The 22,709-nt window shown below is 33.0% G+C and overlaps 3 protein-coding genes across 3 annotated transcripts; 1 reads left to right on the top strand and 2 right to left on the bottom strand.

Moving 5' to 3' along the window:
* The first annotated feature begins 129 nt into the window (after positions 1–129).
* LOC105638573 (putative serine/threonine-protein kinase PBL7) lies at positions 130–3,896 on the top strand. Its single transcript, XM_012222392.4, has 6 exons — positions 130–1,249; positions 1,341–1,598; positions 1,676–1,848; positions 1,971–2,050; positions 2,159–2,306; positions 3,305–3,896. The coding sequence occupies exons 1-6, from the start codon at positions 712–714 to the stop codon at positions 3,647–3,649; spliced, it is 1,542 nt and encodes a 513-aa protein (XP_012077782.1). The 5' UTR covers positions 130–711; the 3' UTR covers positions 3,650–3,896.
* Positions 3,897–5,055: 1,159 nt separating this feature from the next.
* LOC105638574 (Calcium-binding EF-hand family protein) lies at positions 5,056–5,735 on the bottom strand. The gene has a single exon (XM_012222393.4). The coding sequence runs from the start codon at positions 5,536–5,538 to the stop codon at positions 5,284–5,286; it is 255 nt and encodes an 84-aa protein (XP_012077783.1). The 5' UTR covers positions 5,539–5,735; the 3' UTR covers positions 5,056–5,283.
* Positions 5,736–7,274: 1,539 nt separating this feature from the next.
* LOC105638575 (putative fructokinase-6, chloroplastic) lies at positions 7,275–14,955 on the bottom strand. The gene is made up of 7 exons (XM_012222394.4): positions 14,372–14,955; positions 13,156–13,364; positions 10,965–11,177; positions 9,813–10,010; positions 9,063–9,200; positions 8,261–8,377; positions 7,275–7,661 (listed from the first exon to the last, which is right to left on the bottom strand). The coding sequence occupies exons 1-7, from the start codon at positions 14,508–14,510 to the stop codon at positions 7,527–7,529; spliced, it is 1,149 nt and encodes a 382-aa protein (XP_012077784.1). The 5' UTR covers positions 14,511–14,955; the 3' UTR covers positions 7,275–7,526.
* Positions 14,956–22,709: the final 7,754 nt, after the last annotated feature.

The raw sequence follows: 22,709 nt of genomic DNA, 5'->3' as shown, positions 1-22,709 counted from the left end.
TCTCGTCTCTACACCCAATTTACCAAAAAAACCTCGATAAAACCACAAGCTTTACCTTTTTCTCTTCACATAATACGCAAACTAATAATCTCTCTCTCCACTTTGTAGTAATGATTCTTGATTCATTGGCTAATCCGAAAAATAGTTAACCCACAAGTCTCTCTCTGGTTGTTGGTACTCTCTTTCTTACTCTCTCTTTTGCTTTTGGTTTATTCAACTAATCCAAATTATGCAAAGAACGTACATTGTAGGTTCTCTATGTCCACTTCAATATTGGCAGCAAGAATCTCTTTTTTTTTCTATACAAATCAATTCTATCTCTCCCTCTTCTTTAAATAATACCATCAATTAAGATTAGATCTTTAAAAAAAGAATTAGAACCAAAACCCATTTTTTTATTTTTCTAGGTTATTTATCTGAAGAAGACCATACGGTTCTTCTTCTTCTTCATGTCTACATTCTTTAATCTCACACACATTAAACTAATACTCAGGCATTCACCTACAAAATACATGCTTCTTTTTTTTTTTTTATACATAACACATAGCCCCATACCCTTTAATCCATTTCTCCTCTGTCTCTCTCCCTCCCTCTCTCCTGAGAAATTCTCTCCCACCCTTGAAGCAAAGCAGGCAGCTTTCACTTTTTTTATTCTCTCTCTTTTTCTGGTTTCTGGGTTTCTGTGCTCTTACTGAGATCTGCTTTTTTAAAATGGGTTTCTTTGAAGGTAGCTGTACAAACCCAAGAGAGCCTCCAAATGGTCTCTGCTCTTGTTCTTCTACATCCACAGATCTCTACTGTGACCATAATGAGCTCAAGGTAAAAGCCCTTGTAACAAAAATGGTTTGGCGACTTGGGTTTGCCTGTTTTCACCCGAATGAGAAAAGCAAAAGCAATAAAAGCAGCAAAATCAAGAATGTAAATTTAGAGCATAACAAGGCATGGTTACTTGCAGAGTCTGGTGGGTGTGGTGGTGCAGAGCTAACAAATGCTGATCCACAATCAGTACACTCTTCTTTCAGATTTAGTTTCTGCTCTCAGGTAGAGCTTGAATCCATGAACATGAATTCTTCAGCTTCTGCAACTGTTTTGATGGTGAATTTGGATAATGGGTTGAATGAAACTAAAGCTAAGGAACTAAAATGGAGGAGAATTCAGTCTTTAGAGAGGAGTATCTCTCCAGTGGCAAATTCTTTGGTCAGATTCAGTTATAGTGAAATTGTTGCTGCTACCTTAAATTTCTCTAAAGGTACTAAATTGATCCATTGTCTACTGTTTTGAAATTTTTTTTTTCTTGGTGTCTGTCTTGAGTTTTTGAATCATTTTGTTGCAATTGGTAGGTAGAGTTTTGGGAAGAGGAGCTTTGAGCTTTGTTTTTAGAGGTAGAGTTGGATTCTTGAGGACAGCTGTGGCTATTAAGAGATTAGACAAGGAGGATAAAGAATCTTCAAAGGCTTTTTGTAGAGAATTGATGATTGCTAGCTCTCTTCATAATCCAAATATCGTCCCCCTTGTGGGTTATTGTATTGATCCAGAAGAGGGTTTATTCTTGGTGTACAAGTATGTCTCTGGTGGGAGCTTGGAGCGCCATTTGCATGGTAAATTTTCCTCTTCTTCAATTAGTGGTTTAAAATTTGATTGAATTTTCAGTGTTTTATGTTATGCCCATTTGCAGAGAAGAAAAGAGGAGTAAAGGGTGGTTCAACACTTCCTTGGTCAGTGAGATATAAGGTGGCTCTAGGAATTGCACAAGCAATTGCATATTTGCATAATGGAACTGAGAGATGTGTTGTTCATAGAGATATTAAACCCTCAAATATACTCCTTTCTTCCAAGAAAATACCCAAAGTAAGGAAAATTGTTTCAAGGGTTAAATTCATTAACTTGACTTCTTCTATTGAAAAGAATTCAGATTCAACTAGTCCATTCATGTTATTTTTATTGATTTATAGTGATGATTGTCTTTGCAGTTGTGTGATTTTGGATTGGCTACTTGGACCTCCGCACCCTCAGTACCTTTCCTCTGTAAAACAGTCAAGGGAACATTCGGGTAATGATTTTAGGAAATTTTTGAAAATAGAAAACATATTTGACCTTCAATTGTTAAGCAAAGAGATTAAAATTCCTTTCATTTGTTGATTAAAATTTCAATCCACAGTTACCTTGCTCCTGAGTACTTCCAGCATGGTAAAGTATCTGATAAGACCGATGTTTATGCATTTGGGGTGGTCCTCTTGGAACTAATAACTGGAAGGAAACCAATTGAAGCAAGAAGGCCTCCTGGAGAAGAAAATTTAGTGCTGTGGGTAGGTTATTAAAATAATTTTCTTTTACACTTCTTGTTAGCTGCTTTTGCTTTGTGATACTTGAATGAATGGTCCCCCTAGAAGTTTCCATGAAGAATTAAGGGGTCATCTTTTTATCTTGAAATTGACAGTATCCCTAAATTTGCAACCACATTTTGTTGATGATCTCTTGAATATGTGAACTAACCTGCAAATTCTGCAAACATGAAATCACTGTTTTTCTTTTATTGTGCAGAAATTTTTTAGTGTTTCACATATCAATTTTTAATTTCATTTTTCTAAAACTAGCATAATAAATGTTTTTCTTGTTCACCCGAAAAACTCGCTGAAATTCATCACTTTGTTGAAGTTGATGTATTATGTGAAACATGAGTTTGTTTGGTTGGTTGTTTTCAATTTACCATAGTTTTCTGAACAACAATTACAATTTCTGCCATCAAACTCCATTAAGAACTTCATTTGCTTTTTCTACATGAACTATGTCACTCTTAGTAGATCTTGACTGCATTGTGAAGGAGAAATCAGCATATTGATATGGAAGGGTATCAAATGGGTAAATTTTTCAGGAAATTTTATTTTATATCAGCAAAATTACCTAATTTCTCTGAAGTCAAGGATCAGCGCATGGATGTCTACTATAGAATAATGTTTGTGTTTGAGAGAGAAACTATGATTTGATTCAGTAGCTCCAAAACCAGGTTTCTCAGGAAACAAATCCGATGACTATGACCATTTCTACAGAGCCAAGATTTTTCTGAAAGAGCAATTTCTCACTTTTATGGACCTACACATACTTCTCTAAAACCTTGCGGAAAGTTCTGCTACAACTATCATAACAAGAATGCCTCTAGAATTAACTTTGGTGTCTAATAAATTATAATTAGACATTGCACTGTTTTACATGTCATTTTGTCTACTATTTTTATTGTCACTAGTCTTTGCATGACTTGGTTGTGATATAAACCTGACAAACCTTTTTTTTTTTGTTTCTTTGGCAGGCTAAACCTCTACTGCAAAAGGGTAAAGGAGCCATAGAAGATTTGCGCGATCCACGTCTTAAATGCACTTTCAAAAAGACAACTCAAATTGCACAGATGATTCAAGCTGCTGCTGCCTGTATAAGTAACGAGGAATCTCGAAGGCCAGGTATCGATGAAATTATCGCTATATTGAGAGGTGAAGAAGAGCCTGTATACCACAATAAGAAGAAATCCAATTTTTCTGGCATCATAGATTGCTACCCCCAGCCACAACAGGCAAAAAGTGAGATGAGAAGTCACTTGGCTTTGGCAATGCTAGGAGTTTCAGAGTTTGAAGATGATGATCACCTTTATTGTCGTTGAGGCAGTGCACTGAACTATCTGAAACACTTTTTTTTTTTTCCTTTTGGTTTTTTGTTGTTTTCTTATTTTAGTCGCTTGCTTGCAGACAAGTGTTAGAAAATCAGAATCGAAAATGTGTTAAACTGTAAATAGGAAAAGGGATTTACCAAGAAATCATGTAGATATCATCTAATTTCCTGCCCCAACCTTAATGGGAAGGAGTGTTTCAGATTTATCATTTAAAGTTTAGGCTTTTTCTTTTGTTTCACCGAATTCTTGTAAGTCAATATACATACGAGTTTGCTTTATTTCAAAGCTGAATCACTGGTGCCACAAAAGCTCCTGTTCCTGTGAGAGAAAGGGAAAGTTAACCAGATAGCGGGAGAAATAAGTTTGAAGGGAGAAATAAGTTTGAAGCTAGAAATGCAAGTTCCAATCTCAACTCTGATATACGAGGATATTAACCATCGATGAAACTAATAAAAAAACATTTGTTTAAAAAAAAAAAATCTATTGTGATTGGTTTAATTGCCGAATGGACTAATCTTTTAGGAAGACATGGAAAATATGAGGACCGATGGGGCCATTCCTTGAACCCCTTATCACCAACCTTAGCTTAACATTTTGTGGTGCAATGCATCTTCACTTGTACAAGCAAAAGGAATATACCACAAGTAGTTTTGAATATTGTTTTGAGTTGTTAATATTTCATATTTTTCTAATCATGAATGCTTGGAAATAACTTGAATGCCACGTAGAGTATTCATGGGAGTTACAGGTTATCCCGTAAAGGAAAATAGACTAATTTAATGTCTATGACTCTATAACAAGTTCTAGATCATTGCTTCTAAGTTTTCAAGTCAAACTTTGTATCTCAATTTTTAATTGGGAATAGAAATCAATCTTCAATCTTAAAAGCAAAAAGAAAAAATTATCATAATTGATAGAAGTAGAAAACATTGAATAAGATTGAAAGAATTAGATGAGTGATAATTTGCCAACTACTGACATAAAAAACCAAATGCCAAGTGAAAATTTCGAGATTTAATACCTGAGTGAGAATCTCAGATATTAATTAAATAATAAATCGAGCGTTATTTATTTTAAATTAATAGAATAACACTTTGTGGATTTTTAATTATTTCATCATCAATAATCATAAATTGCAATGAGAAAAATGTTTGAATATTTGAATACTGCTGTTGGTCTGAGCTTGGAGATCAAGGAAGGAGGGACCGCAGGAGCGAGGTACCCCAAACTCCAAAATTTTTTAAAAAATTTTCCTATAAAAAGAGTGCAATTTTATTTATTTTTTTTTTAACTTTAATCGCTTTTAATTTTGAAAATTTTTTTTGTAACACCCAATTAATTTTTCCTACAAAGGAAAATTGTAAAAAAAAAAAAGCATTTAAACTTGTCAAATTAAATTTGTCAAAAGATGATATATATAATAATTAAAAAAAAATATTTAAAAAAATAGGAGACAAGTGGTTACAGTTTAACTACCAAAGCAAAATCCACTGGACGTCTCTCACAACCATTAAGAATAAAATCACATTCTCCTATTAAATTAAAACAAAAAAAAGAATTAAATTAAATAACAAATAACACAAAGCAAAAAACAATTAAGGAGAAATAATGAATTTGCTATGACATCAAAATATCTTAGCAACATCCTTCATTAGGCCACGGTTAGCTGTAGCAAAATCTGTGAACTCCTGATATGATATGTATCCATCACCGTCAGTATCAATCTCCGCCATCATACGCTTAACCTCATCCGGGGTGACGGAGCCGAGGGTTTTCAGGCAGTCTCCGAGCTCCGCTGCAGAGATCTTTCCGTCGCCGTTCAAGTCGAAACGCTTGAAAATGCGCTCACGGTCGGCCAGGTCCTGCGCGTCGTCAGCCATTTTTGTTCTTTTAAAAGTTAAGTAAAGGAAATGTATGTGCGTTGGTTTTGTTGTCAAATGTTTTGAGTGAATGTGTTAATGATTTGAGAAATGAAAGAGTTATGGGTTTTAAAGAGTTGAGTGAGATTTGTGTGTAAGGCTGTGCTTTGAATTCGGAATCGTAGTGTAGGGAATGGATTGCCTCAAATTTCTCTAACTGTTTTTTGGTTAGTTGAATTGGACTAAATTAAATTCTGTTGATTTTATATTTGATTTTGGGTTTGGTTTTATATTTTTGATTGATTACCTTTTGTTTTTAGGGATTAATTGAATTTTTTTTTTTTGAGAATGATTAATTGAATGTTAATGTGCTATTAATATGGAGTTGGAATTAAAATAAAATTAATACTCACTTGCAAAATATATATAAGACTACGCATCTCTAATTTTGAGTTTTATTGATGTAAATGACTCGCAATTATTTAATTTGAAATAATTGTTTGAATTGAGAGCAAAATATATTTTTAAATTTTTTTCTTTTGGATGATTGCATTTTAATCATTTTTCCAGTGAAGTTGAAACGCATGGAACCGGTGCAAGTATTTAGGATACCTACTTCATTCTGATTCATTAATAGTAAAAAATTATATTTTAAATAAGTTCGGATTTAATACTAAGGAATTTTAAATAGTACTTTACCTGCGTAAGGATATTTTAAACAGATTTAAAACAGATATAAATTATAAAATTTTAAATGGATATGAATAAGAGTATCCTAAAATTCATAAATACTCGTCCTGCTTTGAGCACTAAGTGTTGGACATCTTAATTTCACTCTAAATTCCTCATGACTAGGGATGGAAGCAGTGTGGGTATTTTAAGGTGTCCCTCTGCTCCGATTCGTTTAAATATGATATAGGCAGTTATAAATGGGTTTGAGACAGATACGAATAGTGAAATTACTATCCATAATAAATACGGATATGGTATACATATAGATTTTTGAATACCTGCTACCCAATATTGGGTACCCACGGGTATTCTATCCACCATTAATAAAGATTGTATTTTAATAAGTTTGGATTTAAATAGTTAAAATTCATGGGTACCTTACCTGTATAAAAATATTTTAAATAGATTTTGAACGGATACAAAGAGTAAAAATTGAAACGGGTTTAAATATGAATACTCGAATGAATAAATAAATGAGTTTTAAATAGATACGGATAATAAAATTTTAAATGAATATAGATAAGAATAGTATAAATTTCGCGGGTCATGGGAATCCATCCCCATTCATGGCCATTTTTAGGTGCAAAAGTATCTAGGTCCACAATATTTAAGCAACTGATAAAATTAGGCTGAGCCCCCATCTTTATGCAACTTGATCGTTAGGTTTAAAATAACTGGCTCCACTAAGCAATTAATGAGATCAGACTCTGCAACTTTTTGCTATCAAGGGTCAAATCAAACTGGTTTTCAGATACAAACCAAGAACACATCATTATGATGCCTCCTAACACAACCATCTGATTGAATAGATCAACACCTAAATCATCACCTCTTGTTTCTACAAAGAGGGTTAGAGAAAAAATTGCAGAATAAGATAGCCAACAAACGTAACAGAAATAGCAAGCTTGCCTTCTAAAAGTTCTGCAAACGACAATTTATTTCAGTAATTTTGAACTCCACAAACTTATATTTGAGTAATTAATAAACGCATTTTTATTCATATCAAGGAGTAAAACACAAAATCATAAATGAATTCCACAATTTATTGGAATTTATTTCTACCAAACATAGCTTAAATATAATCCATCCGCCGAATTGAACTAATTATACACTCGGATTATGATATAACTTACAACAGGATGAAATGGATAGGTAATGTTTCAATTATTTAAGCAAATTAGATTACATACTATTAACCAACACCGGCATTATTGGTTATCACCAATCCTAACAATTGGCTTAAAACTGGTGTTGTAAAGATTTCAACGGAAATTACTTTAGGCTACAGACTTAAGGATGGCATTCAGCACAGCTTCGCGAGTTGGTAAAGCTGGAATTGCACCTCTATCCATCACAGTCAATGCCCCACAAGCATTCGCAAACTTAAGAGCGTCTCTTAGTCGCTCTTCATTCTACAAGTTCAAACCAGTCAAAATTAGATGCATGAATACTAATTATTTGTTTGATATTGCTACCGCTAGTAACATTTTTAGGCTTCAATCATCAAATTTTAAGAATCTACCCTTCATTGACTCAGAAGGATTCTTCTGATTTTTGCCCAAAAGTTGCTACAAGCAATAACAAACTGGCCCTAAAATAGAAGACGTAATATATAGTTGTCTAAGCAAATATGAAAGCTAAACATCAAGTACTACCAGATTCAGGAGTTACACATAGTACAAGATAAATGACCATGAAACTATCCAAATATGGACAGAAATATTTGCGTATGTGTACGTTAGAATTTAGAAACTTGATTTTTATAATGCTGCTGCCAAGTAGTACTCAGTAACAAACCATGAATATGTGCATCTCCACGCACGATCAAGTGCGTGCATTTTGACCAATTATGCTGCTAGCTTGATGACTATTGCATTATGCAACAGATAATAGTCACCATTTCCTCCATTATGATGAGGATACCAGATATACACATGTGTATGCATGTAGATGTGCAAATTGACTCTAAGGAGTAATAATCTTTTGCATCTTAAATTCTTAATATCACTACCTGAAGCAAGGAGAAATCTTCAGCTAGCTGTGACAATATTCCAGCTACAAAAGCATCTCCAGCACCTGTGGCATCTATGGCATCTACCTTTAAACCTTTCACTCTCCCGCTGAACTCCTGCCAATGTTACACCGCGGAATTGTGGACATACAATTGTCAAAAGATGGAATTAACCACCACACCCAGAAGGAACATTTCAAATGGTATTAGAATAATAGAAAGCTCAAGTAGTTTAGAAACTATAGTCTGTTTCACTAGCCTCCAGATTTGTGGGCCAAATCCACCACACTTACTAGAAATAGTCACTAGAACAGCTCTTGATCACCATACATAGCCCTAGATTTTTTCAAAATCCAAGGTGACAGTAATGTTCATGAGAAAATTGCACTTTCATCTTTTCCAAAATATTGAAGATTTATGGAACCAATTTCCAACATTGTTGCAAATTTTCCAAATTATTTGAACAATTTGAGAATAGATGCCTGAGAATTAGCTAGTAATTGAATCACTTGAATCTACAATCCAATAAGCACAGGAAAGTTCAATTTTTGACATGGATGTAAAATCAGTTTCAAGTTTGTGCATTCCTGTTATCCTACAAGTTTCAGTGAGCAGTAAAATACACAATCTCTCCTCTTTCTATTTTTCTGAGTCTCGGAAGCAAACATGTTATTGTGGCCCTAGAAGTATATTCTTGCCCATAAAAGAAATTATCTTTCACATTTTTATCCAACTTAAATCAGGACGTCCTGAAAACATTGTTATAATCGACATAATGGAAGTGCACAATTTTGAGACTCACCTTAGTGTAATACCTGCAACCATCTGCACCTTCAGTAACGAGCAGCAATCTAAGATTTGGGTGGAAAAATTTTCGGACAACAGCATCATCATATGGATCTTCTCCTTTAGTTAAGAAAGATATCTCTTCTTCACTTATCTGAAACATATAAGTTAGAGTGGTCATCAAAGTTGCCGCCAACAAGGCAAGGAACATGACTAATAACAAAGACATTGGGTTTGGCTACCAAATTCATCCCTAGGCTGTGAAGTTGTCAGTCAAACCTATGTTTCAGAAACTCTCTTTGGCTGCCAGTTCCACGTTTCTGAAACATTTCCTGCACAGAAACATCTGGAAACTCCTCAAGAATGTTCCAGAGCTGTTTCTGGAAATTGAGTAATTTGCTTGGAAACACATTTGTTTAATTTAAAAGAAATAAATAAATAAATACGAATCCATAAAACATTTATTTTTTATGAGTATGGAACTTGCAAATTAGTTTTTTTTTTTTTTTTTTCTTTTGAATATGGATGAATGTTGATTGCATTTGACCTATTGTTGGATATCTTTGATGGTTTATAATGATTTATTTTTATATTTATAAATAATACCTTACATTTTTTATTTTTGCACATTTCTCGATGTTTCTGTTTCCTATATTTTTGAACATGCCATTTCCCAGTGTCTGTTCCTGTTTCCGTGCAACATAGGTTCGAACTCTAATTGGAGCCAAGTAAGAAAAGAAAAGGCCAGGGCAAGGTTATTAACTACCTTGATAATATCAGCAAGTTCCCAGATGCTCAAAATGCCTTCCCTGGCGCTGTCAGCAGAAGGCCACAATGGTAGTCTCAGGTTAGGATCATAAGATAATAGGACACCAGCATCTTTTGCTGCTTTTGCTGCTGCAATGTGTGCTGACTTGCATGGCTCTGTTATAAGACTTATGGAGCCATAGTGAAAGATTTTTGCCTGCCATGGAACAGAAAAGGGGAGCAATAAATCAAAGTTCTATCGACTGAGATTTTGCTCCACCAAATAGCAAATAATGGTAACTAACAAGTTCTAAAAGAAACGGAAAAAAAAAAAAAAAATTTCCAATCACTGCATGAGAAGGTGTATGAAATTTGATTTAAAATTCACCCACTTCTGAAAATTTCTTTTCACATAAAGAGGTTATACTACAATATCCTTGACTTCCTATTGGTGCTGACAGTTCTGCCATGTTTCAACTTGGTGATGTTTGTTATTCTTTTATGAATATTCCGTCGAGCATAAATCTAATACAACTAATTATTTAATAATTCAATTATCATTATTACTGATGATAGACAACGGTAGGAGAAAAAGAAATCAAGGAGTATAATATAACATTATATAAAAGGTTATGTGTCTTCAAATCAAGAACAGAAAAAAAATTGAAGAACTGAAAATCGGTAGGTCTTTCATGTAAAATATAAAAATTACTTCAAATTGTCAAGTTAGTTTAAACAGGAAACTGTGGTCAGGTCATATGTTGGAAATCATTTTGTGTAGTTGTCTAACAAGTCAATTGAGTTCGATAAAAAAAAAAAAAAAAAAAAAAAAAAACAACAGTAAGACTTATGTAAAAGAAAAGGCAGTAGCATGAAACCTATGCACTATTGACTAACAAGGTGACCTAAATACATGATGAACTGGAATGCTGGTACTGGTGACTTAATGAAGTCTGAAATGAAAACATGTTTGCGCTTTGAAGAGCTCAAGTTTAAGTGTGCCAGCTATATGCTGTACATCACAAGTGACTGAACTAAATTAATCCAAAGGGGCTGCAACACAACCCAATACCTTACACAAATAACTATTTGTAGCTTTTTTTTTTTCTTGTTTGTATATAATTACCATTTTTTTCTTTTTAGTAGTGAAAGAAATAGCATTCTTACATACCTTCCTAATCAAATTAAAATCAACTTCAGCTTCTTGAAGCAACATGTCAGCACTTGGATTACGATAAAACATGAACTCGCGTTCTCCATCGCTTCTCAATGTTACAAATGCTAAAGCAGTTCGTGCACCAGGATCAAAACGCATCCCTTCATTGTTCACATTATTCTCCTTTAAAATATCAGCAAGCATGTAGCCAAATTCATCTTCACCAACCTGTCCATGTCAAAGAGAAGATTTGAACTCCCATAGACAGATGAGAATAAATGTTTTCTCATTGTTTCTTTTTGGAAAAGTTCACAAAATTAAGATTTTGGAAAGTGTAAATTAATGAGATGGTCAACAGAATAAAGCTAGTATTGATGGAGTGAAAAGATATTTGACATTTCTAGCTTTAATAGATTGGTTTCCCAATTAGCACATTTTAGCTTCAACTGTAAACAGTGAATTAACTTTGTTTCAGCTTTAAAGCTCTAACTGGCAGCCAAATAGCCATTTAATCATCAGGTTTAATGCTAAAAAAAGTGAACCATGAATTTTCAGCATTCTTTAAACTAACTCAGGAAAAAATTTCAAGTCAGCTCTGCATCCCAAAGGATTTATAAAGCCTAAAAGTAACAAGACATCATGACAATCACTGTGTAGTCACATCACTGTGTATTGATTATCGTGGAATTCTACCTGAAAATCACTAAGATCACCTAATTATGATTTTTCAATGGCTAGAGGGTGGCCGTAAGTGGTCCAAAATGTACATGCATAAAGTAATAAACTAATTGCATGGTGTTTATTTACTCTAAATATGTTGAAGTTGCATTCCATATACAAGCCCACCTTCCAGATAAGGAAGCTCTTCCTAATTCACTAATCAGTTTATGCTAGAAACTAGCAGATCCACCATCAAATACTCAACATGCAGTCAAATTTCTTTCCTTGAGAAATGCACAAACATAAACCATTAACCTAGATTTCGTTTGCATTTAACCAAGAGCAATATTTTGGAACCAATCCTATTTCAATTCATTTTTCATCATAAAATAATAAGCAAGTAATTAGGCTGCCCATTTCTATAACATCATAGGAAAAAAGGCCTATCTTTATTCAGGGACAGTTCAAGGAACTTGTACCATTATGCATTTCACTCTGTTAAGTGTCTAGGAATACTTTGTACCTTGTATCTACGTCATTACTGCCTATCGAAAATTAGGTTCTACTTAACAAATATGAAAAAACACGAAAAAGGATGATGCCTTAAACAGTGCAAGGCGAAAAGAGAAACATAAAGACAACTGATGTAGGCCTAATTTCCAAGTCCAATAAAGTATAAGATGGCATAAAGTTGACTAAAGTTAGACTGACTGCAAGATATACGATGACTCCAATAAGGCTTATATGGCTCAATGTGAAACATCATAAAAGTACAAGGCAAAACCAAAATAAGGCCTGCAATTATCTTTGATGTCAGTCAAGAGTTAGGGATAGCACCTATTTTGCTGTCAAGTGGAACAACTATTAGTTACCTATATCCATGAAACCCTGCACCTACGATACTCACTCCTACTAAGAGTGTGGAAAGCAAGAAGCAAGTTCGTCGTGCCTCAACATACTGAATTGTCAATAGTGATTTCATACTTCATTCACCAGTTTAAATCATGCGGGACTTTTATTTTGAAACTCAAATCCTATTTACTCCAACCAACTACACATAATTTCTTCCTTTTCCTTTTCATTTTCTTATGCCATTTCTTTCTTTGCTTTTCCTTTTTGTGTGAGTGCTTTTTAGTTTCTGTTTTATATTATTTTCCCAACCAAATCTTGTTTCTTCTTTAAATGTAAACGTTCTCAATTTAATTCCAAAAAATCTGTTTGGATTCCTCCATCTGTCTTGGTCCATTTGGGCAAAAACCAATCATAATACTGTACAATTTTGTAATCCAAACATATCTCATACACTTTGAAATGTTAGAATAACCCCACTTGCAAAGCCTTGCGATCAAACAGGTAGACTTATAATTTGGCAAATGTAGAAACCCATTTTGCACAAAACCAATTGGATTGGCTAGATCCAACACCAAGTCACTTGTAAAATTATTCTATATTATTTCAATGCATGATTCATTTCCCAACAGTTTTTATGTGCCACTTTCAATATCCCAATAATGACTAGCAGATATTAAGACAGTTACACAGATACCTTCCCAATAAAAGCTGAGGAGCCACCAAGACGAGCAATACCAACTGCAACATTTGCTGGTGCACCTCCTGGAGCCTTTTTAAATGCAGGTGCATCAGCCAATGAAAGACCATTAACGGTTGGGACAAAATCAATTAGCATCTCCCCAAAGCAAACCACCAAGGAGGAGTCTTTTGTCTCGGGTAACCTATCACCTGAGAATGCTTTACCTAAGACAAACAAAAGTTAGAAGTAAACAAAGTTAACAACTACCGAAAATTAGGAACAAAAAGAAATGTGCTTATGAAAAAGGAAAATGATTTTTCGAATAGAAATGGCATTAGGACTTTATACATGAGATGATCAATTATATGCAGTTCAAAAGTGACAATCTCAAAATGAGCTGAGATGAACTTCAATGGATGAAATATAACTAAAAAACCATCGAAACCTTGTAGTGTCTGGTCCTAAAGGCTCTGATCATACAACAGACCTTTTAAATAAATTCCATCGGACATTTTAAGTCGTTAAGATTTTATTTGCAAGCAAATCAGTTGTTTTGACGTAAAACTGCTGAAGATCGTATTGTAGAACAGACCACCATCAAGCAAGTTACTTTTCAATTGAAAACACATAAATTCATCAAAAACTCAAATCTAAGTTATCTAGAACATCATTGTTCTTCAATAAAATAAGGATTATGCAATTCAAGTGGGAGATTGCTCGGCATGAGCTTGACCTGATAACAATTTTCAATTAATCTAATTGAAAAAAAAATCATGCTGATCAGTTCTTACATTTCAATTGCATTTGCTTCCCATCATACAATATATATATATATATATATATATATATATATATATATTAGTAACTTGCATTTTCAGTAGCTGATGTTACCATTCCATTAAAATGAGGTTCTTAATTTGTTAGTAAGAATTTGATTTATACTGTGAAAAAAAATTACTTCGACTCAACTAAGCTACAACTGTCACCCACTAAAACTTCCCTAAAAATGAGACCAACCACCTGTACTAAAACCCTATCTAAGCTCCAATAAGAAGCAAGCTTACATAGAAACAGCCAAAAAGCTAACATATTACCAATCAGTACTAACTCTGCTCTTCAGAGTGTAATCTCCCACAAAATTGTGAACTAATGTACCCAATAGATAAATACAACATAAAAGCATCAAAATTGAGGCTTTTCCACTTCTAATTTCAAGAAATGAGGATTATACCTTGTAAACTGAATCTAGGAATGGAAACGAGAGGAGGAGCAGAGAAACCAACGGAAGCTCTTGCATTGCACCGTTTTAAAGTAACAGAATGAACCACACCACTAAAGCAAAAGGCACTGGAGTGAAGAAGAAGAGCCATACACTTAAAATCAAAATAGTATTTCAAAGAAACAAAATTTGTCACAAAGAAGTAAGCTTTTGAGGTTTTTCTTTATTTGATCTACAAAAGAAGACCAACTTTGACGGAACTGACTACCAAAATAGTAAAAAGCAATAATCTTTTTGGCGTTAGAATTAATGGGTAAGAGATAGTGGTTGGGTTTGGAGAGTAAAATCAATTAACATTGGAATTTACAAAAAATGGGAAACAAGAAACAAAAGAAACGAGGAATAAAGGGGGCAAATGCCTTTTGAGAAGGAGCAGGCAGGTCTTGGATACAAAGTTAAAAACTGTGGAAGGTTTTGTATGTTTGAGCCAGTGAAGTGAGTTATGAGCGGAGAAAGTTAAGCAGTTCTATACTTTTATTTATTGTCTCTTTGTTTGTGATTTTTGGACATACAAGTAACTAACTTTGCATTGTTTGGCCAGCTGCTTGCCTATCTGCTCTTGTTTTCTTGTTTAGTATTTTTTTTTTTTATTTTATCTTTTTTATAGTACGAGGAGAGGGAGCTGGAATTTCTGAGTCTTGGCTTGCTGCTTCCCTACTTGCTAATTATTTTTTGTTCATTTTTTATTATTATTTTTTTTATAGTATCAAATATGGGAACTAAAATCCTGAGATTTGGTTCATATTGAATATGCACTTATCTTTAAATTAAACCCGTAAATATTATTTTTTTTATATATTATTATCAATTGAACTTAATAAGCTGATTTTGAGGATTTTGAATTGATTTCAAGTAATTGATTTTAGTTTGATTAATTTTTCAAACTATTTTAGCTAGTTTTAGAGAAGATGCAAAGCAGAATCCTTTTAAACGCGGAGGAAGGAGGAAACTTGAAGGGAGCCCTACTCCTTGAAATTCTTTTTTTTTTTTTTTTTTTTTAAAAAATTTTACCTCATAATTTAGAGTTCAAACCATGAAACTTATAGTACTATTCTAGATTTATTTTGGTTCAAAATGGGTATGTGATAGGATAACTTGCATTACATCAATTTCAACAACTAAATGCATAAATTTACCCTTAAATTTTACAACTTTAATTTTTTAACACTTTGAACTTTGCGGATAGCCTATTATACACTTGAACTTATAAATTTTGATAATATTACACATTTTTCGATACTAATATCAACATTTTTTAAAGTTTTTAACTTTTATCTATAAAATATCGATTTCATAACATGATTTTTGGAACAATAATTTTCACAAATTTCAACTTTTTAATGAGTATTCAATTATTCTAGTTTTGCAAGTTGAAGTGTTTAATAAAATAAATTTAAAAATTAAAAAGTTTAATAGGTGTAATTTTATAAATTGAAGTGTTTGATTGATTAAAGTAAAAACAGAGGGTGCCACAAGATTAAATTAATAAAATTTATGGGTGAATTTATATATTCGGGATTTCCATTTGATACTAAACTTGTATGAAGTCTATATGTTCTTTTAATGTCAAATAATGAAATGAATGCCTAATGAGATAGGTAAAGTCTATCTTTATATGTTAACATCTTGAGGGAAGTCAGGAGAAATGGAAATATCATTTGATTGCTAACTGAAGCATAGTTTATGTCATGTGAAGGTTTCCAAAAGAGAAAGTTTATATCATGTGAGACATTTCATATTCTGGTCAAAGAATGTAAAGAAGATGGAGCTAATTGGGGAATTTAAAGAAGGAACCGAAATTATGTTACTTGCTGATTGCTAATCACTTTATTCCAAGTCGATATAAAGAGCTTATACTTGATAATATTCCAATGGAAAGTATGATACTAAATGGTTAAATACTCCTCCATGGAGGGGTTTTGATTCCCATTACTTAGAAAAGTAATTCAATAAAATAAAGTTAAATTTCCTAAACATATGCAACTTAGTTTTTACCTTTACACGTGCAGTGAGAAATCTTTTTTTCATCTCAAATATTAGGGGTATTAAAATGAGTTTGCATGTCGAATTCAATACCAATCCACTTGATATGCCACGCGATTAGGTTCGATATGAATACGACTCCACTTGATATGCCACGCGATTAGGTTTAATATGAATACGACTCGTTAAATAATTGTATCAAATATTTAAATATGAATACAACATGGTAATTGAATGAGTAACAGATGCGTAACCTGTTTAATTAAATGAATCATATATGAGTTGAAAAAATTCAACTAAATTGATTAAATGAGTTATAAACGAGTCAAAAACATGATGCGTACCGGCATAACCTACTTAACATATATATTATATACGAAACCACATTTTTATCCTTAAATAAATGAATTAGACGGGTTAGATGAGTCAACCTGTAATACGGTCGGGTCCATATAAACCCGTGTTGTATACAGGTCATTTATTTGTGACACTAACACACAACTCTAACCCATTTAGACAAATATACTATTATTTGTCGCTTAATATTTAGGTATATAATGGTGTAGGAGGAAAGCTAATGTTGGAACTCATTCTCTTGCTCGGGTTTCCTATTATTATGCTGGGTTTAAAGTGTGAAATTCTATTTCGCAATGTTTATTACCTTTGTTTAATGCAAAAATCTGATTTTGCTTTAAAAAAAAATATATGTTGAGTTATTATTGTAATTTGTTTCACTTTATTTCATATGTTTCCATAAACTAACCAAATACTGTAATTGTACATCTCAAAATAAAAATTATTTTATAACCAAACATGATCACGATACATTCTTAAAATTATTTGCTTGAAACCTTATTTTCTCAGGAAATATTACACATATAACTCTTAAATTTTGACAAAAAAAAATCTCGTGGCACTCTGAATTCCTCCTCACATTAAAAATAATAATTTTTAAAGTTTCTTTTTACTTTGATGTGTAAAATATTATTTTGTCATGTGATTAATATAATTTTTGGAACAATACTTTATACTTCCTCTATCCCAAGAAGATAGTTCATCTTTTTTTTTTTTTTTGGTTTGTCCCAAAAAAATGTCCACTTTTCTTTTTTGCATTATAGTTAATATTTAAATTGTCTACTATACCCTTATTAAATTTTACCTTATTTTCAATAACCCTAATTAATTTTTAGTTATTTTCCAATATAATAATTACTCATGTGTTATTTAAGATAACATAATATAAAAGTTATATGAATAGAATTATTTTTTAATCATATTTCTTAATCTGTGTAAAAATAGAGAGTGAACTATTTTTTTAGAACGGAGGGAATATAATTTTTAACTATTCAATAAATATTTATCCAGTCTAATTTTGCTAATTGAAGTGTCCAATAAGTCAAATAAAATATTTAAACTGTTGAATAAATTAAAGTAAAAATTAATAACTCCACAAAAATTTTCCATGCAAGTACAATGATAAATTTGTACATTGAGCGGTATTCAAACTCCAAACTATAGCAGCATGTTTTTTTATACCTGTTGCTAAAGATGGAATTTAGCTTTAACATTTTGTACGGGAGTCAGTATTGGGCTTGGGCTAGGGCTTTTAGTTAGGATCCTCAAGTTGCCACGTTGTCATTTACTTTGCTTCTCCTTAGCTTGTAATCCAAAAGCGTTTTAGGTTATGTAGAATTTTTCTACACCAAAATTTTCTCATTACGTGTCTCATTTCATTCCTTCAACTTTATGTTTGATCACTTCCATATATTTTAACAAAACGTATAGTAAGGTTCATTCAATTTCAAGGAGAGGATTTTAAGTTTCAAGTTTCAATCTCGGTTGTGTTATTTGGTTGACACTTAAGGGAGTGTTAAAACTCCCATGTTGTTCAAACATTAAATCCATATACGCATATAACGATGGAAAACATACAAGGATTGAAAGCTAACTAGCTAATTGGTTAGTACTAAACATAAACTCTCTCTTGTACTTTTTTATGAAAAATCTTATGGCACCTTCAACTTTTACGTTAACTCCTCAAACACTTCAACTTGTAAAATTAGACTAATTAAACACTTGTTTAAATAATTAAAAATGTAAATATTATTATTCTAAAAGGCATATTAATCTTATATCAAAATCAATATTTTACATATAAAATCAAAAATCTTAAAAATTGCTATTTTTAGTGCTTGGAGATGTGAGATTATTAGAAAAGACGAAATTCAGGGTGCCACAAAATTTTATTTATCAAAGTTCAAGGAGGGATAGTGAAACAACCCGAATTTTTATTTTCAAATATTTTTCAATTAAATTTAATAAACTGACAGCCTGGAAATGTATTTAATTATTTAAATGCAAATCAATAATTCGTACAGTGACAAACCGAACCAAAAACCAATTGGAAAAATCTAGAATCGATCAAAAACCAAGATTTGGGCTGATTCGAACCTGAATCGAACCAAACCAGCCCAAACCATCTAGAAACATCTCCTCCCCTCTTATCTTCAACGCTCATATCCCTCCCTCACTCTGTCTTGCGCCTCCCGACCACCCACCCAGCACCACTGCCTTCCTCTCCTTTCTTCTTCTTCTTCTTCTTCTTCTTCTTCTTTCCTTTCTTTTCTTTCTTTCCCTTTCTTCTTCTCTGCGATTGTGTCTGTGTCGCGTCCCAACTGCTCCAGCAGAAACGCAAGCCACCAGCACGAGCTCAGCCACGTAGCGCCACCTCGCCGCTGGTCCACGCTGCAGTAGCTCCGCCATCGCTGTCTCTCTCTCCGTTCGATTCCAGCGAGGTCGACAGTCCACTACCTCCATCGCGCCGGCGAGCCTGTCACGTCTCCCTTGAAGTTGCGTCGCCAGCTGCTCCGCCACAACAGATTACGCATCCGCCGACGTCACAGCAGCTCTGCTGCTGCTGCAGTGCATCTCCGGCCACCGCTTGACAGTCGCAGCGTGTATACTTCGATCCAACACGCGTAAGAATCCCCGATCTAGCGCAAATTCGACAAAAATTATATTTTGGGGTAAAAATTAATTTTAATAATTTTAGTTACTTGAATTAATTTTATTATTGTAGTTAATTAATTTAGTTCATTTAATTTTTAGTTATTTTGCGTAGTTAATTAATTTTATGTAGTGAAATTAATTTAAGTAGTATTAATTTATTGATTAATAAAAATATTTAGTTAGCAATTTTCGTTATTTAGTTAGTTAAAATTAAATTCAGTATGAAATAATTTATTGAGGAATTTTGATAATAATATTATGAATGGAATGAAATGAGGAATTGAGAATTTAAGGTAATGTTGATATTGATATTCAGATGGAGGATGAGAAAATTGAATTGATTGATTGCCCGATGGATGGGCTGTGTGATTTGGAGTTATTAGATATATTGTTGATATTTTAACAGGTGGATAGTCCAATTTTTAGGGGAGATGCTGCCGAAATTTCGGTAGAAAATAAAATAAATTTTAATAGAAAATAAAAATAAGAAATAAAATATAATTCAAACGAAAACAAATAAAATAGAGTTAGATAGGAAGATAAAAATTTTAGTACAGAAAAGAAATTAGATATTGAGATTATATTACGTAGAAAAAAAAAAAAAATTTAGAATATAAAATAAAATTCTTAGATGGGTAAGGAGATATTTTGTCTGATAGAATTATTTCTTTTTGTGTCATTCTTATTTTGCTTAGATCGCCCGGGTCCATCTAGTGCTCCTCCAGGACAGAATCAAAGCTAGAATTTCGCTCTCCACCACTGTGAGTAATAATAAATAATGCATATCAACATGCATTTGCATAGCATTTTTTTTACAAACCTTATATATACATATATATTTTTTGTTATATTAAAGCTCATATTTATTTTATGTTGCATAATTGTATATTTTTATGTATTTGGTGCAGTACATTGAAAGAATTGTTTGAATAATTGTGTTGTGCATATATTGTGATTTGTTTGTGTGGAATTGGGATGAAGTGGGTCACCATGGGACTGTGAGACCGTACCGTTATATGGATCCAATATGATTACTGTTAGCCGGGTAAATGGGAGATCGGCGCCCCCGTGTGCACCTACTGCTATGATCTGTGTGATATGGAAAACCACAGGTTGGTTTCTTTATTGGGCGCACCTGATAATCTAGATTTGATCGCAGCCCGCAGGGTGGCCTCCTGTTGTGAGCGCCTGATGATCTAGATTTGATGGAGACGACCGGGTTACCTCCTGTTGGTATGAAAAAGAAAAGAGAGAATGGAAAAACAATGAGAGGGCTGGTCAAGTGAGGATTAGACCGGTCGGCCAGTATGGGGGATCGGCTCCCTGGTGCACATGTGAGAGGATGAGCCATGTGGGAGGACGGCTCATCGGGGGTTCGGTGACTCCACTGACTAATCTCCACGTGATGTGATTAATTGAAGGTGATATTGTTTGTGGGTGCTGATGTAATGTCATCTGATTGACTGATGTGTGTTCATTCAGTATACTAGGGTGCATTTTGCTTGACTGTATGTGGTGTGTATTATTTATTATTATTCACTGAGTTGCAAAACTCACCCCCTAAACAAATCTCCCAGGTACTAGGAAGTTGCCGGTTCGACTGAAGCTCTGCACTCTTCTCCGCAGAGTTATAAATGTAAAATTTGTATTCCTGTTATTTAATTTGGACTGTATAAATTATATTTTTATCTGACTATTATTGAGCTCCGCAGTTATAGGGTTGTGTATTTAAATTGGTTTTTATTGTTAGCACTACGCTATAAATTAATTATTGTTTAATTAGCTGCAGGTGAATCAGTAAGCCCATATTGTGATTATGATTTATTATGAACAGGCCCTGGTTAAATTTTATGTATTATTGAGATTGGGTCAGATGTTTGAAAAATTTTATCAACTTGTATCTTAAGTCATATGGGCTTACTGTTTTGATGAAATTGGGACAGATAGTTAGATAGATTGGATAATTTAGGCTTACTACGGGCCTCGGGGGCCTTAAGCTTACCTGGGCCCTAGTGCCGGTCCGGCCCACGGAAACGGGTCGTGACAAAAGTGGTATCAGAGCAAAAGTTCATAAGTCTAGATATAACTGCGGAGTAATTCCTGTCATGTCTTGACATAGTCTTCCTTGCTTTCCTCTTCAGCGTTGTTCCCAACTAGATTAGGGTCAAGTTGTTTAATAAGTAAAATTTGTATCCTTGTTCTTTAGAGATGTGATTTAGTTACTGATGCTAAGGGGATGGTTTAAACAAAAACCCTTTTATGGAATAAATAATATTCATATATAATTTAAGTATGTAAGAAGATAAGTTATATAGGATTAATAAGTTGAAGTTAGTTGATGAAAGTGTGCTATTTTTATTTAATACGTGTTGAATATGGAATACATATATAAGAATGCATGAATGTGTTTAGATGTGTGCCTGCGGAATTGAGAATGAGTTGCTAATTATTTAATAAGAGAACTAAATGATTCGTATTCGAGGACATTAGAATCTATTTATTTAGAGTATTGAATGAGTATATGAATTTGATGAAATTTACATGATGTTGGTTAGTGGAATTTCTTATATTTATTGAGATAAATATTTTCTGGATGGAATGGATATACATGATTTTTATAAGGTCTGAATGTTGAAGGATTTGGTGCGATTTGGTATAATAATTGGTGATGAGTATTTTTCATAAAGAATAATGTTGGTGGAATTATTGTATGAAGTGAGTTTTATTTATGAGTAATCACTGCTTGGTAGAGTAGAGTGTATTGTTGTAGTCATCAACTATTCTTTTTTAGGTGTGTGAATATAAGGAATAATATAAATTATTGTGGTTATAAGAAAAGTAAATTGTGATTCTTAGTGAAAGATAAATTACTCTAATCTTTATGTATTTAGTGGTGGATATTGTGTGGATCGTGACATCTTATGGTTTAATATGGTATAAGTAAGAATTAAATCTAATGGTATTTAGTCTTTTGATGTTTAAAATAATTGTTGCATACTCGATGATATGTGAATTACAAACAATGATTTTTGTTTAATGGGAGATACTATGATCTAAGGAGTTAACGACTCTATGAGGGAATTAAAGTAATTATGTTATGTAAATAGTGGGCTATGATGATTAAGTATTGATGAATGACATTGGACATGGAAAGATAATTGTCCAATTATTGAATTGATGTTATACTAATGAATTAGATAAGTAAGGATGGATCTAGTCCTATTATTGTATGGATATTAAGAAAAGAATCAATTACAGAAACGTGAAGAGTATGAATTAGTGTGATTTAAATGAGGAT

The sequence above is a fragment of the Jatropha curcas genome, chromosome 4, assembly GCF_041381405.1.
Source record: "Jatropha curcas cultivar XTBG-Jc1 chromosome 4, XTBG_Jcur_1.0, whole genome shotgun sequence".
NCBI lineage: Eukaryota > Viridiplantae > Streptophyta > Magnoliopsida > Malpighiales > Euphorbiaceae > Jatropha > Jatropha curcas.
Note: the sequence above shows the minus strand (reverse complement) of the source record. Positions and strands in the feature narration are given on the sequence as shown.